Raw genomic sequence first — 18,505 nt, forward strand, 5'->3', positions numbered from 1 at the left:
CAACAAATGTAGTCCACCTATGTGCACCTTCCTCCATTCTTACATGTCACACTGCGCTAATCATTTTTCTTAACTATTCATTTTTCTTAACTATTCATTTTTCTTAATGTACTAAGTATCCCCAACACCCATTTCCATCCTTTTTGCAAAATCTATTACTATCTGTCCTTCCCCATCCTGGATACTCCAGTACACAAGAACAGACAGACTCACACATGGACAAAGACTGAAGCATGCTCCACTTTCCCTCCTACCTCCCCTCCTGCCCCCCATCACACACCCCATCCCGGCCACCCCTCACGCCACCCCTTTCCCCTCCGGGAGCTGCGCGGTTTTAGCTGCGGCAGGTCCCCGTTTCCCCCAAGCTAGCGGCGGCGCGACTCCTGTTGCAGCGGCTACCACACACTCACATCGCCTCAATTTGGAAAACGGACTGTTTCAAGTTTAGTGCACATAAACAATGTCAAATGTATATGTGTTGTCTTAATTCTGATGTGTGCCATTATTACGGTAAACAAGTAATAATTGTGGATTAATTGCTGTTTGTCTGTGGAAATGTGAGTGTGGACGTAATCTCGTTGTTGCACTTGTAATGACAATGACAATAAATCTCATCCATCCATATCATATAGGCCCATTACTTTCCTCATCACCTCTGTTCCCTTCACCAACATGCCCACTGAAGTCCACTCACCACTTTTTCATGCTTGGGTAAACTCTCCATCATCTCATCTAACTCACTCCAGAAATCTTCTTTTTCCTTCATCTCATAACCTACCAGTAGGGCATATGCATGGATGAGATTCATCATCACCCGTTCAATTTCCAACTTCTCACACATATCACTCTGTCAGACATTCACTTTCCCTCCAGCACACTCTTCAGTTAACCTTCTTTTAAAATGACCCCTACACCATTTCTCTTCCCAACCATGCCATGATACAACTTTAACCCCCACCTCCAATGCTCCTGACCTTACTTCCCCTCCAGTTGGTCTCTTGCACACACAGTATGTCTATACCTTTCTCCTCTCCATCATATTAGCCAGCTCTCTCCCTTTATCACTCACACTGCCAACATTCAAAGTTCTGACTCTCATTTCTACCTGTCTTTCCTCTTCTCCAGCTACCTATGGAAATGTTCAGCCCAGTCTCACATTTTTTTTCATCCTTCCGTCATGAAATGATTCAACTTTATTTATATCAGTTATGAAGAAATACAAACAGTATGGGACTCTATGGTAAATCTGTGTGGAGCAGACACTTCTCAAAAACTGAGTGACTGTGCAAGAAGGAGAAGAGTGAAGAAAGCCACCAAGACACTCAGACAACCCAGAAGAGGTTACAGGCTTCTGTGGCTGTGATTAGAGAAATTGTGCACAGTGCATGTTTTGCATTTTGTATCACAGTAACACAGCTTCATGATGAAGTGGTACAGAGGAGGATTTTATTAAAAAGAAGACCCCAAAGTTCAGCTACAATTTGCCAGATGTACATCTGAGATGCAAGCCTAGATTTAATGTTTTGGTGAAAGAAAAATGTTTCTCATATATTATGTAAAACCTAGTAGCAAGAAATAAAGACTTGTAAAACTGAAAATGCTGTTTTTGTAACCTAATAACACCTCTGAACATATTTACAAGCTATTTCACAGACATTAGCATGATGACCTGACAGGCTAGTGGCTAGCTGCAATACTCTGTTTCCTTTGTGCACAAATATATTCTTGTTGTCATATATTATGTAAAAGCTAGCGAGAAATAAACACTTCTAAAACTGAAAATGCTGTTTTTGCAACCTGATAACACCACTGGAGTCATTTACAGGACATTTTGCACGTGCACACTAACTTCTGCTAACTCAAAGCTAAATTCCAATGCACAGAGGGTGAAATACAAATGTCCTTGATTTGCACAACGTCCACTCTTAAAACGTAAATATTGTTTGTGATTGATTGATAAAGGGGCTTCATTAAGCATGTACGCAAGACATTCATTCATCTTCTACCGCTTAGTCCAATTAAGGGTCGCGGGGGGGCTGGAGCCTATCCCAGCAGTCATAGAGCGAGGCGGGGTACACCCAGGACAGGACACCAGTCTGTCGCAGGGCCACACACCTACAGTCAATTTTAAAGTTCCCAATCCACCTAACCCGCATATCCTTGGATGTGGGAGGAAACCGGAGCACCCGGAGGAAACCCACGCAAACACGGGGAGAACATGCAAACTCCACACAGAAAGGCCACGGGAATTGAACCCACGACCTTCTTGCTGTGAGGCAACAGTGCTAACCACTAAGCGACCGTGCTGCCCTGTACACAAGACAATAGGATCTTAATAAGAAATTAAACAACTGCAGATTATAAAGAACACAAAGCTCATATGGCCGAGGGTATTTTAGTATTGCGTTATATTTTCAAAATTATTTTCATTGATAATTTATGAAAACTGACGCACACAGAGATTAATTACATTTAACATCTTGGTCGTACCCATGGAGCTGCATGGTCGTACCACTGTTGGATTCACTGCAGCACTTTCTACAAATTTTTATCCTGTGAGACGTGGGGGTGGAGGGGGAGAGCGTATTTCTAGAAGCTTATAGTTTACTATTTATATTGTATGTGTTTTATGTTTACTCATAATGTTTGGTTAATATTTTTTTAAAGTCAGAATATGTAGAAACTGCGGCTCTTGTGAAAATAGATAAACAATGAGTCAGTCAGCTGCGGCGGAGCTGCTGCTTCTGTTGTCTGATTATTTATGTGATTCATTGAACACAAAAGATAAACATAACCCTCTTTTCCAGGATGACGTTTAATTTGAATTCTGTGTGTCACTGTAATGCTCTCGTTCGTTCGAAATATTGAAGCGAAGCTAAAATTAGCTTCCTAGCACTTTAGCGTATGTTCTGCTAGACTTTTTTTATGTCCGGATGGCTAAAAGTTCTGCGACTGAAAAAGGTAAGCTTCTGCTGGTAGTTCTGCAGAAATAATTGGCAGTGACTATCCGTACGTCGCCGTTTTCCCTATACGTAACCATAACAAGGCTGCGCTATGTACGAATGTTATTAGTACCGCAGCGTACGAATAGTCACTTCCAAAATAATTTATCTTCTTTATTTCAATGGTATTATTTGACTGGGATGTTTGCTGAAGCAGAATGCTCCTTAGTACTATTCTCTTACATATATGTGTGTGTGTGTATATATATATATATATATATATATATATATATATATATGTGTGTGTGTGTGTGTGTTTTTACGGTGAAGTTAAAATGAGGTAGCTAGTTAACGTGTCATAAGAAAATTGCCAAATAATGTGACTCTTTTAACTACCAAACATCCGATTGCAGCTTCTGAAATTGCATCATCCCTCTGATGCCTTTCATTACACACACATGTACGTATGTACAGTTGTATGCAAACGTTTGGGCACCCCTGATCATTTTCATGATTTTCCTTTATAAATCATTGGTAGTTTGGATCAGCAATTTCAGGTAAATATATGATATAGCAGACATACACAGTGATATTTGAGAAGTGAAATGAAGTTGTTAGGATTTACAGAAAGTGTGCAATAATTCTTTAAACAAAATAAGGCAGGTGCATAAATTTGGGCACCCAACAGAAAAAATACATCAATATTTAGTAGATCCTCCTCCTGCAGAAATAACAGCCTCTAAATGCTTCCTATAGCTTCCAATGAGAATCTGGATTCTGGTTGAAGGTATTTTGGACCATTCTTCTTTACAAAACATCTCAAGCTTGTTGGTTTCCGAGCATGGACAGCCCGCTTAAAATCACACCACAGATTTTCAATAATATTCAGGTCTGGGGACTGGGATGGCCATTCCATAACATTGTACTTGTTCCTCTGCATGAATGCCTTAGTAGATTTTGAGCAGTGTTTAGGGTCTTTCTCTTGTTGAAAGATACAGCCCCGGCGCAACTTCAACTTTGTCACTGATTCATGAACATTGTTCTCAAGAATCTGCTGATATTGACTAGAATCCATGTGACCAGCATGATGGAACCACCAACAAATTTTACTGTAGGTAGCAAGTGTTTTTCTTGGAATGCTGTGTTCTTTTTCAGCCATGCATACAGCCCCTTGTTATGTCTAAATATCTCAATTTTAGTTTCATCAGTCCACAGCACCTTATTCCAAAATTAAACTGGCTTGTACAAATGTGGTTTAGCATACCTCAAGTGACTCTGTTTGTGGCATGTATGCAGAACAGGCTTCCTCTTCATTACAGCATCTCCTTGTGCAAAGTGTGCTGTATAGTTGAACAATGCACAGAGACACTATCTGCAGCAAGATCATGTTGTAGGTCTTTGGAGCAGGTCTGTGGGTTGACTATGACTGTTCTCACCATGCTTCGCTTCAGCTTATCTGAGATTTTTCTTGGCCTGCCACTTCAGGCTTTAACTAGTACTGTACCTGCGGTCTTCTATTTCCTCACTACGTTCCTGACAGTGGAAACTGACAGCTGAAATCTCTGAGATAGGTTTTTGCATCCTTTCCTAAACCATGATGTGAAACAGTCTTTGTTTTCAGGTCATTTGAGAGTTGTTTAGAGGCTCCCATGTTGCCACTCATTAGAAGCGATGCAAAGGGGGGAAACATTTGCAAATAACCACCTTAAATACCCTTTCTCATGATTGGATTCACCTTTGTAAGGAGGTGAAGGGCCAATGAGCTTACTAAACCAATTTTGTGTTCCAATAATTAGTGCTAAATGTATTCAAATCAATAAAATGACAAGGGTGCCCAAATTTATGCACCTGCCCAATTTTGTTTAAATAACTACTGCACACTTTCTGTAAATACTAGAAACTTCATTTTACTTCTCAAATATCAGTGTGTTCCTCTGCTATATGATATTTTTAACTGAAATTTATGATCCAGGCAACCAATGATTTATAAAGGAAAATCATGAAAATTATCAGGGGTGTCCAAACATTTCATACTGTGTGTGTGTGTGTGTATATATATATATATATATATATATATATATATATAAATACACACAAAACCCCAATTCCAATGAAGTTGGGGCGTTGTGTAAAATGTAAATTAAAACAGAATACAGTGATTTGCAAATCCTCTTCAACCTATATTCAATTGAATATGCCACAAAGAAAAAATATTTAATGCAAAAACAAAGAGTTCACCGCTCTTCTGCACAGCACAAACAAATCTGGTGCAACCAGGCAGGACCAATTTGTAAAAAAGAAATAACTGGTGCAGCACAGAAATAAGTGCAAAAAGTCTTTAATAAGGTGCTGAAAGGAAAAAAATGTTCAAAGGGACTGACGTTTCGATGTGAGAGTCACATCTTCAGAGTCCTCTGAAGAAGATGGGATGATTAAATACAAAATATTTAATGTTCAAACTAATAAACTTTATTGTTTTTGTGCAAATGTTTGCTCATTTTGAAATGGATGCCTGCAACACATTTCAAAAAAGCTGGGACAGTGGTATGTTTACCACTGTGTTACATTACCTTTGCTTCTAAAGACACTCAATAAGCGTTTGGGAACTGAGGACACTAATTGTTGAAGCTTTGTAGGTTGAATTCTTTCCCATTCTTGCTTGATGTATGACTTAAATTGTTCAACAGTCCAGGGTCTCCATTGTCATATTTTGCGCTTCATAATGCACCACACATTTTCAGTGGGCGACAGGTCTGGACTGCAGGCAGGCCAGTCTTGTACCCGCACTCTTTTACTATGAAGCCATGCTGTTGTAACATGCAGAATGTGGCTTGGCATTGTCTTGCTGAAATAAGCAGGGACGTCCCTGAAAAAGACGTTGCTTGGATGGCAGCATGTGTTGCTCCAAATCCTGGATGTACCTTTCAGCATTGATGATTCTATCACAGATGTGTAAGTTGCCCATGCCATGGGCACTAACACACCCCCATACCATCACAGATGCTGACTTTTGAACTTTGCGCTTGTAACAATCTGAATGGTCTTTTTCCTCTTTTGTCTGGAGGACACGATGTCCATGATTTCCAAAAACAATTTGAAATGTGGACTTATCAGACCACAGCACACTTTTCCACTTTGCATCTGTCCATTTCAAATGAGCTCAGGCCCAGAGAAGGCGACAACGTTTCTGGATGTTGTTGATGTATGGCTTTCGCTTTGCATGGTAGAGTTTCAACTTGCACTTGTAGATGTAGTGACAAACTTGTTGGGAAGGTGTCGTGACACGGACCCACAACAGGGGGCGTTAATGAACGGACAATGGATAAGCCAAAAAGTAACAATTTAATGTTGTGAATCGCACAACGAAAAACAGACAATGACAGAGAATGTGGATCGTCAATTATACACAAGGTGACGTGTGGGCAGGCTCGAAGTTAGAAGACGTCTGGCAAGAGAAGAGCCGGATCCCACACAGCTTCCACCGCCACCGGACCTGAAAGAACACCGGAGCCGCAAGCCCTGCGCCCCAGGTGGCCCTGTCTTCAGCAGTCAGTACCCGGTTACTGATGGCAGAAACAAAAACAGTAATGGTGGGTGTGTGTATATCACCCCAGCAATCTTACAGAGCTAATTCCTCCAAGAGGGAAAACCCTCCACCTCCAGACACAGAATCACCCATGCAGCTCCTGTCAGTCACTTCCCTGGAAGGAGTGAGAGGCGAAGACGTCGCGCTCACACTATCCGCCAATCCAGCTTCAGACTGTCACCACAGGAAAACGGCTGCACACAGACAATATTCAGTCTCAGAAAATCACAGCAGAGAAGGTTACCTGAATGGTAGCTGATTTCTCGGCGGGGAGGTGGAGTTGCAGTCCGGCTTTTATGGAGGATGTGGTTGATGAGTGACAGCTGGTGTTGATGATGTGTGACAGCTGTCACTCACAGTAGGTCCGACGCCCTCTCGTGCTTGGAGCCCGCACTCCAAGCAGGGCGCCATCTGGTGGTGGTGGGCCAGCAGTGCCTCCTCTTCAGCGGCCCACACAACAAAACTGTTAACTGACAGTGGTTTTTCTGAAGTGTTCCTGAGCCCACGCGGTAAGATCCTTTACACAGTGATGTTGGTTTTAATGCAGTGCCACCTGAGGGATCGAAGGTCATGGGCATTCAGTGTTGGTTTTTGGCCTTGCTGCTTACGTGTAGAAAGTTCTCAGATTCTCTGAATCTTCTGATTATATTATGGACTGTAGATGCTGAAATCCCTAAATTCCTTGCAACTGAACGTTGAGAACGTTCTTAAACTGTTGGACTATTTTTCACGCAAGTTGTTCCCAAAGTGGTGATCCTCGCCCCATCTTTGATTGTGACCAGCTGAGCCTTTTGGGGATGCTCATTTTATACCCAATCATGACACTCACCTGTTTCCAATTAACCTTTTCACCTGTGGAAAGTTCCAAACAGGTGTTCTTTGAGCATTCATTAACTTTCCCAGTCTTTTGTTGCCCCTGTCCCAGCTTTTTTTGAAATGTGTTGCAGGCATCCATTTCAAAATGGCAAATATTTGCACAAAAACAATAAAGTTTTCAGTTTGAAACATTAAATATCTTGTCTTTGTGGTGTATTCAACTGAATACAGGTTGAAGAGGATTTGCAAATCATTGTATTCTGTTTTTAGTTACATTTCACACAACATCCCAACTTCATTGGAATTATGGTTGTATGTATGTATGTGTGTGTGTGTGTATATATGTTATGTGTCGGACGCAGCTCGGAGAACCGACCAGCGTTTGAAGGACCCAGTATGAAATAAGCAGAGCACGGTACAAAGGCTAACTGAATTTAATACATAACAGTGATGTGATACAAAACAACAAAAGAGTGTGCGGTCTGGTGTGGTGGTGATACGGTGCGCTCCCAGCAGCGCTAATGGTCCGGAGCCAGAAGCCGTTCGGACCCAAGGACCCCGCCGACACCCCCCAGGTGGCCGCAACAAACCGAGTCTGTGAAAGAAGGAACCATTATGTGAGTCCACACTCTACACACAGAGAGACCACTCAAAGGTGTACATAAACAGCAAACACTTCCTGGCTTAATTACTAATCAGCTTCCCAACCTGCAGGCATGGAACATCCAGTTCACAAAACTCCACTGCAGTGGAAGCCGATACATGACTAACGTACAGCTCAATATAATAAGGTGTGAGGGACACCACATTTACTGACTGTATAAACGTTAGTCACAAAATCTAACGTACCTCAGGAAGTGTGCTGACGAGCGTGAGACCTCACCCCCTCCTCTTTCACAGGACCGTGCATCAAACCCTGGACGTTCTCGCATCCACTGATGATGAGATGGCTCCCGAGACGACGATCTCACCCGTCTGGTCACAAGGTCGAGTCTCTGGCAAATACACACTGTATACTCCAGTCTAAATGCCACCATGTTCCAATCCATATAGATGCACTACAGCTGTGAGTCCTGACGAGCCGCAGGTGATCAGGGTGAGGTCCTGATAACCTCAGCAACACAGCCACTCAGTCCCAAATGCAAGCCACCTGGAAGGAAAAACAAAAGACAGAAACAAAAAGGCAGCCAGGCCCCCCAGCCATACAACAGTACCCCACCCTCACGGGAAGCCTCCCGGCGACCACACAAACCCGGCCCAGGAGAAACACCCCCCTCCAGGGACCATGGCTGGAAACCGCATCTGCATTCGTCTTCCAACAGAATGGTTGATGTCCTCTCCTCTGGCTGCATCTTTGCCTTTGTTTCAGTCAGTCACTTAGCACAGGTGTGGCCAGGAGTTCTTAAACCTGTGCGGTCAGCCTTTATCCAACCATGTTCGGTCTTTAGTCATAAAACAAAAAAGACAAACACAAACAACCAAAACACCCCCCTCCCCAGGGGACCGTCCCATCAAACCCCGGGAAGAGGAGAAAAGAAAAACCCCAAACTTAAGCTTACAAATAAAAGTGCTAAAACACCCCCCCCCCCCCCAAACGACATGTAGGGACCAACACCCCCCAGAGGACTTCCCGCCAGCTCCAGGAGTAATAACCACAGCCGAGGTCCCTCTGGGATCCAGCGTCACCCACGGGGACTCCCAGCGCCTCCCAGAGGACCACTCGTCAACCCCAGGAGACGCCTGCCCTCATGACCAACGGACCCAGCCCCGGCCGTCTATGGCTAGATGGACCCACAGCCCTTTCCCCCCCAGAGGACACCACAGTCAAACCCTGAGGGCGGAAACTGGGGGGAAAAACAAGAAGAGAGAAAAAAAAACACACAAACAAAACAACCCCAACCCCACCCCCTTGGCGCAGTGGAAACTGGAAGCACGTCCAGTGTCACCAACCGTGACTATACCCCAGAAGCCAACCGGGAGGAGTGGAACAGCGGTTATGGCAAACGGCACAAAACGGCGCCACTCCTCCGACTTCTACACCAGCCACTAGCTGCGGGTATATCCCACTGCCCCAAACCTCAGCCACGCCGATGGCAGACGGCCAAGGCGTGCTGAAGCCGGAGGTGAAACAGGGAATCAAACCCCCCCCCCCCCCAGGTGCAGAGGTTACCCGGGAAACGCCCAGTATAACCAAACTGCACCACTCCAGCAACGCCGACACTACGGCTCACCCGGCTGGAGCCAGAGGAGAAGAGAGGGAAGAAAAAGAAAATACCCCAACCCCCCCGGGTGCAGAGGCTACCTGGGAAATGCCCAGCACAACCAAACTGCACCCCTCCAGCAACGCCGACACTACGGCTCACCCGGCTGGAGTCAGAGGAGAAGAGAGGGCATAACAAAAACAAACAAAAAAAAAGAAAAAAAACCCAAATACCACCCCATCACCCCCCCAGGGGACCGTCCCATCAAACCCTGGGGAGGTGAAACAAAAAGAAATAAAAAGAAAGACTAACAGACCAACATACAGTTGTGTGGGTCCTTTTTTTTTTTTTTTTTTTTTTTCTTCTTAGAACTGCAGGGTCACGACCCAGACACTAAATAGTGTAAAACAAAAAAATAAAATCCCACACAAAAACCAACTCAAAAAACACCCACACAAAATGAACTAACACAAAACAAATCAGTGACGTATACCGTTAAGCTCAAACAAGTCGAACACACCTGTTCTAACTTAAGAGCTTAACGGTAATGTGACTAAGTCACCAAAAGAGGGAGCCAAAGTGCTAACAATGAAAAAAACCCCTTTGGTGACAAAAAACAAACGAGCTGCATCTCCGTGCACAGCTGTGTGCAACACACAACCAAAATGTGCTCAACTAAATAACGCCGGAGCTGATACAACAGACGCAGTAGTTATCTTTATCCGGGGAAATGGGGCTACAACTGTAACACAGGAAGCTCAGCGACCCGTGCCACAGAGCTCCGCCGTGCGCGCGCACCCATTACAGACACACTCTTGCAGCTCCCGTTTAAACCTCTTATCCGGTCGGAGCGTGACGCGAAGCCGTCGCCAGTCACACTCCACCACGACCCACGGATAAGGCACAAACACAGGAACACGGCTGCAAGAGAGCACAAATCAGTATTCAGTAATGGGTCTCAAACACGCACCATCCGGGCGGAGAGCACCCGCAACTGATCCGGATAACTACTGAACGTCTGCTGCCGCCTTCCCGGCGCGTTTACCGTCTCTACTACCGCTGGGTCCGTGATGTTTTGGCCAGAGACTACTGTTATGTGTCGGACGCAGCTCGGAGAACCGACCAGCGTTTGAAGGACCCAGTATGAAATAAGCAGAGCACGGTACAAAGGCTAACCTGAATTTAATACATAACAGTGATGTGATACAAAACAACAAAAGAGTGTGCGGTCTGGCGTGGTGGTGATACGGTGCGCTCCCAGCAGCGCTAACGGTCCGGAGCCAGAAGCCGTTCGGACCCAAGGACCCCGCCGACACCCCCCAGGTGGCCGCAACAAACCGAGTCTGTGAAAGAAGGAACCATTATGTGAGTCCACACTCTACACACAGAGAGACCACTCAAAGGTGTACATAAACAGCAAACACTTCCTGGCTTAATTACTAATCAGCTTCCCAACCTGCAGGCATGGAACATCCAGTTCACAAAACTCCACTGCAGTGGAAGCCGATACATGACTAACGTACAGCTCAATATAATAAGGTGTGAGGGACACCACATTTACTGACTGTATAAACGTTAGTCACAAAATCTAACGTACCTCAGGAAGTGTGCTGACGAGCGTGAGACCTCACCCCCTCCTCTTTCACAGACCGTGCATCAAACCCTGGACGTTCTCTGCATCCACTGATGATGAGATGGCTCCCGACACGACGATCTCACCCGTCTGGTCACAAGGTCGAGTCTCTGGCAAATACACACTGTATACTCCAGTCTTAAATGCCACCATGTTCCAATCCATATAGATACACTACAGCTGTGAGTCCTGACGAGCCGCAGGTGATCAGGGTGAGGTCCTGATAACCTCAGCAACACAGCCACTCAGTCCCAAATGCAAGCCACCTGGAAGGAAAAACAAAAGACAGAAACAAAAAGGCAGCCAGGCCCCCCAGCCATACAACAATATATATATATATATATCAATCAATCAATTTTTTTATATAGCGCCAAATCACAACAAACAGTTGCCCCAAGGCGCTTTATATTGTAAGGCAAGGCCATACAATAATTATGTAAAACCCCAACGGTCAAATGACCCCCTGTGAGCAAGCACTTGGCTACAGTGGGAAGGAAAAACTCCCTTTAACAGGAAGAAACCTCCAGCAGAACCAGGCTCAGGGAGGGGCAGTCTTCTGCTGGGACTGGTTGGGGCTGAGGGAGAGAACCAGGAAAAAGACATGCTGTGGAGGGGAGCAGAGATCGATCACTAATGATTAAATGCAGAGTGGTGCATACAGAGCAAAAAGAGAAAGAAACAGTGCATCATGGGAACCCCCCAGCAGTCTACGTCTATAGCAGCATAACTAAGGGATGGTTCAGGGTCACCTGATCCAGCCCTAACTATAAGCTTTAGCAAAAGGAAAGTTTTAAGCCTAATCTTAAAAGTAGAGAGGGTGTCTGTCTCCCTGATCTGAATTGGGAGCTGGTTCCACAGGAGAGGAGCCTGAAAGCTGAAGGCTCTGCCTCCCATTCTACTCTTACAAACCCTAGGAACTACAAGTAAGCCTGCAGTCTGAGAGCGAAGCGCTCTATTGGGGTGATATGGTACTACGAGGTCCCTAAGATAAGATGGGACCTGATTATTCAAAACCTTATAAGTAAGAAGAAGAATTTTAAATTCTATTCTAGAATTAACAGGAAGCCAATGAAGAGAGGCCAATATGGGTGAGATATGCTCTCTCCTTCTAGTCCCCGTCAGTACTCTAGCTGCAGCATTTTGAATTAACTGAAGGCTTTTTAGGGAACTTTAGGACAACCTGATAATAATGAATTACAATAGTCCAGCCTAGAGGAAATAAATGCATGAATTAGTTTTTCAGCATCACTCTGAGACAAGACCTTTCTGATTTTAGAGATATTACGTAAATGCAAAAAAGCAGTCCTACATATTTGTTTAATATGCGCTTTGAATGACATATCCTGATCAAAAATGACTCCAAGATTTCTCACAGTATTACTAGAGGTCAGGGTAATGCCATCCAGAGTAAGGATCTGGTTAGACACCATGTTTCTAAGATTTGTGGGGCCAAGTACAATACCTGAGTTTAAAAGCAGGAAATTAGAGGTCATCCATGTCTTTATGTCTGTAAGACAATCCTGCAGTTTAGCTAATTGGTGTGTGTCCTCTGGCTTCATGGATAGATAAAGCTGGGTATCATCTGCGTAACAATGAAAATTTAAGCAATACCGTCTAATAATACTGCCTAAGGGAAGCATGTATAAAGTGAATAAAATTGGTCCTAGCACAGAACCTTGTGGAACTCCATAATTAACTTTAGTCTGTGAAGAAGATTCCCCATTTACATGAACAAATTGTAATCTATTAGACAAATATGATTCAAACCACCGCAGCGCAGTGCCTTTAATACCTATGGCATGCTCTAATCTCTGTAATAAAATTTTATGGTCAACAGTATCAAAAGCAGCACTGAGGTCTAACAGAACAAGCACAGAGATGAGTCCACTGTCCGAGGTCATAAGAAGATCATTTGTAACCTTCACTAATGCTGTTTCTGTACTATGATGAATTCTAAAACCTGACTGAAACTCTTCAAATAGACCATTCCTCTGCAGATGATCAGTTAGCTGTTTTACAACTACCCTTTCAAGAATTTTTGAGAGAAAAGGAAGGTTGGAGATTGGCCTATAATTAGCTAAGATAGCTGGGTCAAGTGATGGCTTTTTAAGTAATGGTTTAATTACTGCCACCTTAAAGCCTGTGGTACATAGCCAACTAACAAAGATAGATTGATCATATTTAAGATCGAAGCATTAAATAATGGTAGGGCTTCCTTGAGCAGCCTGGTAGGAATGGGGTCTAATAAACATGTTGATGGTTTGGATGAAGTAACTAATGAAAATAACTCAGACAGAACAATCAGAGAGAAAGAGTCTAACCAAATACCGGCATCACTGAAAGCAGCCAAAGATAACGATACGTCTTTGGGATGGTTATGAGTAATTTTTTCTCTAATAGTTAAAATTTTGTTAGCAAAGAAAGTCATGAAGTCATTACTAGTTAAAGTTAATGGAATACTCAGCTCAATAGAGCTCTGACTCTTTGTCAGCCTGGCTACAGTGCTGAAAAGAAACCTGGGGTTGTTCTTATTTTCTTCAATTAGTGATGAGTAGAAAGATGTCCTAGCTTTACGGAGGGCTTTTTTATAGAGCAACAGACTCTTTTTCCAGGTGAAGATCTTCTAAATTAGTGAGACGCCATTTCCTCTCCAACTTACGGGTTATCTGCTTTAAGCTACGAGTTTGTGAGTTATACCACGGAGTCAGGCACTTCTGATTTAAAGCTCTCTTTTTTAGAGGAGCTACAGCATCCAAAGTTGTCTTCATTGAGGATGTAAAACTATTGACGAGATACTCTATCTCACTTACAGAGTTTAGGTAGCTACTCTGCACTGTGTTGGTATATGGCATTAGAGAACATAAAGAAGGAATCATATCCTTAAACCTAGTTACAGCACTTTCTGAAAGACTTCTAGTGTAATGAAACTTATTCCCCACTGCTGGGTAGTCCATCAGAGTAAATGTAAATGTTATTAAGAAATGATCAGACAGTAGGGAGTTTTCAGGGAATACTGTTAAGTCTTCTATTTCCATACCATAAGTCAGAACAAGATCTAAGATATGATTAAAGTGGTGGGTGGACTCATTTACTTTTGAGCAAAGCCAATAGAGTCTAATAATAGATTAAATGCAGTGTTGAGGCTGTCATTCTCAGCATCTGTGTGGATGTTAAAATCGCCCACTATAATTATCTTATCTGAGCTAAGCACTAAGTCAGACAAAAGGTCTGAAAATTCACAGAGAAACTCACAGTAACGACCAGGTGGACGATAGATAACAAATAAAACTGGTTTTTGGGACTTCCAATTTGGATGGACAAGACTAAGAGTCAAGCTTTCAAATGAATTAAAGCTCTGTCTGGGTTTTTGATTAATTAATAAGCTGGAATGGAAGATTGCTGCTAATCCTCCGCCCCGACCCGTGCTACGAGCATTCTGACAGTTAGTGTGACTCGGGGGTGTTGACTCATTTAAACTAACATATTCATCCTGCTGTAACCAGGTTTCTGTAAGGCAGAATAAATCAATATGTTGATCAATTATTATATCATTTACTAACAGGGACTTAGAAGAGAGAGACCTAATGTTTAATAGACCACATTTAACTGTTTTAGTCGGTGGTGCAGTTGAAGGTGCTATATTATTTTTTCTTTTTGAATTTTTATGCTTAAATAGATTTTTACTGGTTATTGGTGGTCTGGGAGCACACACACAATGGTGGTAAGGAGTCCAACATAGAGAAATATTGGATGAAGAAAAGTTATATCGGACTACGCCTCGTCCAATATAACTTTTCTTCATCCAATATTTCTCTATGTTGGACGACTTGCCATTCATCAATTGTTATGTTCTCCACCCCCCCACCCCCCCAAATTAAGCAAACAACAAAGAGTCAAGTAAATTAGATCAGTTTATTTTGTTGTGAACAGCATATGATTGATTCTGATGCAATGAATGCTTCTAAAACGTCAGTAGCATGCTTGTCTACCTTCTTAGTGTTTTTGGCATCCTTGGAGTTCAATATTTCCACCAGTTCCTCCTCTGTGAACTCAGCAAACCTTGCTGGCAGACGATTTTCTGGTGTTGTTGACATGTTTGTTGCCATTTTTTCAACCAGCGTCTGTCAGCTAGTTCCTAACCTTCGTATGCCGCGCTCTGATTGACTAGCTGTTGGCAGTAAGCTCTAACGCTATTGGTCAGTGGGAACCGATCCAATATAACTTTTGGTCCTAGCCTTTTTGGATCCTTTTGGATCCAACATAACTTTCTGGCGCCAAGCATGCCAAAATACAGGTAAATGATCTAATCTGTGATTGGCTATTGGCACACTTCCGATAATCCGATAACAGATAATTATCGAAGATAATGTTTTCATTATCGGATTATCTTTTTAGATAACTTTAAAAACCATTATTGGACTAATTATCTTCCGATAAATTGTCGTCCGATAACTTTTAGACCGATGACGTAGTAAACCAAGCTGAACAGCGGAAAACATTTTTAAATTTAAAATCAGTTGAGACCTACCTGTTAAAAGTTTCCTAAGAGATGTATAGTTCTACCCTCTGCAAACAGAAGAGAGCTGCTTTCAGGAGAAACCACTCTATCCTCTGCAGGCAAAGGAGAAGTGGTCACAAAAAAAATCATTTTCATTTTCTTTAACACCATACTGATACACTGGCAATATCACCGAAGTCATCCAGAGGCATACATTTTTAACTTATGGTTCAAATTTTAACCAAACTAATTTTGGACAAGTTATTTAAAATTACTGTCATGTCTGAAGTTTTATAAAGTGAAAATATCAGATATATGTTTTAGTTTTAAAGTAATGTGCTAATTTGTAAGGTTTTCTGACCACATGCTGTGCCCTCTGTTCAGGCTCCACGGACAGCAGCATTAAACTCTAGTGCCTAAAACTCTCGTGAATATATTCTCTGGGTTTATAGACGTTATTGTATTTGTGTTTGTTAAATTCCACGCATCTTAAATGTAGCAGACATGAATTTTGTTTTGGCAAGTTTTCAAGGCCACTGCTGCCATCTACTGGCCAGTAGTTTTCATGGCAGTATTCGCCCTAAGTACTAAGTGTCTGGGCACCAGTAGATGGCAGTGTTCTATTTATTTCGACCCCGGTTATATCAGATGGTTGTCAAATCAACTTTTTGGCTTTGCAAATGGCTTTTTTTTTTTTTTTTTACAAATTAAGTTTAAAAACAAAACAACAACAACAACAAAAAACATTACAAGACAGCTCTGTGGTGTTTGCACATGCACAGTGCGAGCAGTTGGATGCTTGTAGCTCTTCAGCAGCAGGATACACTCACAACAGCCGACCAGAATAATATCAAACAGGTTTGATTTTTTGATTTTCATTCGACCATACGAGGTCTGTGAGAAAAGTATCCGACCTTTTTATTTTATGCAAAAAATATATGGATTTGATTCATATGTTTTTACGTCAGCCAAGCTTGAACCTTCGTGCACATGCGTGAGTTTTTTCACGCCTGTTGGTTGCGTCATTCGCCTGTGGGCAGGCTTTGAGTGAGCACTGGTCCACCCCTCTCGTCGTTTTTTCATTGCGAGGAAATGGCGGAATGATTTGGGCTTTGTTCCATCAGAATGTTTTCAGAAACTGTTAGAGACAGGCAGCTGGAAACCATTCAGAAAATTCACATGGCTTTCAGTGAAAATTTTATGGGCTTCACAGAGATTAAGGAGTGTTACTACCGCTTTAAGGACGGCCCACAATGGCACACGGCTCTCCGTGCTACGAGCCACGATCGACAGGCTGAAACCACCATTTCATTTCTAAACGGATGGCTGTATGGATCCAGGACCATCATGTGCAATTTCTCTGGTTATCACAATAGCTGGACATCAGCCATTTTCCGGCAGATTTCACTTTTAACAAGAGATTTTGTCATGGAAAGCCGCGCGGAGGCTTCGCGCGTCACGACGGATTTGCTGATGGAGCGAGACAAAGAACACCTCCGTTTTGGAGTGTCAGAGGACAAGTTGGGACATGCCCAGCTCTCCACAATTTCTCTTATACTCACTCGACTGGTAAGCCACTAAAAGCCGAGATAGGCATGTCCCAACTTGTCCTCTGACACTCCAAAACCTTTGTCTTATAGTTATAGTTATGGTGAGTAAATGATCATACTTTATGCCAAAAATGAGGTCCAGGTTGTTAAAAGCAACATTTCTCCTTTAATTTGGGTTGCCTTATATACACATGTTTAAGCTAACAGACAGCAGCTGGTTCATGCTCTGTTGGCTTATTAGTGCAGCTGATAACTGAATCCTTCAAATGGTGATACAAGCATCAAATTCAGCACAAATACAGCTGGATCAAAATTAATGGAGAAACTTTAACTTTTGACCCCTGTACAAACTGAAACGGACCTTTGTCACCATTCTTGCTACTTTTACCTCATAACTCCATGACATTCAGTCACACATTGTCCAAACTATACCTTTTTTAAGAATCTTTATGATCAGGCAAATAATGTGGTGTAGTTTGCTATATGATTGGAGCATCTTTTAATTTTGACCCCTGTGTAATTCTTCAGTTGAACCCTACCTAGCTGCCACTGGTGGGCACAGTTCTGCTAATCCGCTCACTGCTAATTATTGAAGCTAATGATTTCATTATCAGATTAGTTTTACAGATAACTTTGAAAACCATAATTTGACCAATTATCTTTTGATAAATTTTGGTCCTTTTGGTTCGATGATTTTTAGATTGCTAACATGTTTTTGTAGGTGAAGTGAATAAATCTTAATCAGTTAAAAACATTTATTAAGTCTGATATCAAAGATTATAGCACGTGTAAATGTTTTGTAGCAGATAAACAGCCTTGTTCTCTGTAAACAGAAGAGAGCTGGTTTCAGGAGAAACTGCTCTATCCTCTGCAATCAGAGAAGAGTTGGTCACAAGATAATTGCTCTTGACACCATACTAACTCACCGGCAATATCACCTAAGTCATCCAGAGGCATACAGTTTTAACTTATGGTTAAAATTTTAACAAAACTAATTTCGGACATGTTATTTAAATTAATGCCACTTCTGAAGTTTTATAAAGTGAAAACATCAGCTATATGTTTTAGTTTTAAAGTATTGCACTAATTTTGAAGGTTTTAGTGTGGTCATGCTGTGTCCAGGTGCATTATGGGTAATCTCTGTACAGTCACGACAGGAGAAATGCATTTGAGACGTTCTGATCAGGCTCCGCACGGACAACAGCATTAAACTATATTCTCTGGGTTTATAGACATTGTTATTGTGCTTGTTGTATGTAAAAATGCCAGAAGAACCTCA

General features: G+C 42.5%; 1 protein-coding gene across 1 annotated transcript in view; it reads left to right on the forward strand.

Moving 5' to 3' along the window:
* Positions 1-2,924: 2,924 nt before the first annotated feature.
* The window catches only part of ercc6l2 (excision repair cross-complementation group 6-like 2), a 41,856-nt gene continuing 26,275 nt past the window's right edge, over positions 2,925-18,505 (forward strand). Inside the window, 1 exon segment of the mRNA XM_034170534.1 lies at positions 2,925-2,961. Coding sequence (XP_034026425.1) covers positions 2,934-2,961 — 28 coding nt within the window. The 5' untranslated portion in view covers positions 2,925-2,933.

The sequence above is a fragment of the Thalassophryne amazonica genome, chromosome 5 (assembly GCF_902500255.1).
Source record: "Thalassophryne amazonica chromosome 5, fThaAma1.1, whole genome shotgun sequence".
In the NCBI taxonomy this organism is placed as follows: domain Eukaryota; kingdom Metazoa; phylum Chordata; class Actinopteri; order Batrachoidiformes; family Batrachoididae; genus Thalassophryne; species Thalassophryne amazonica.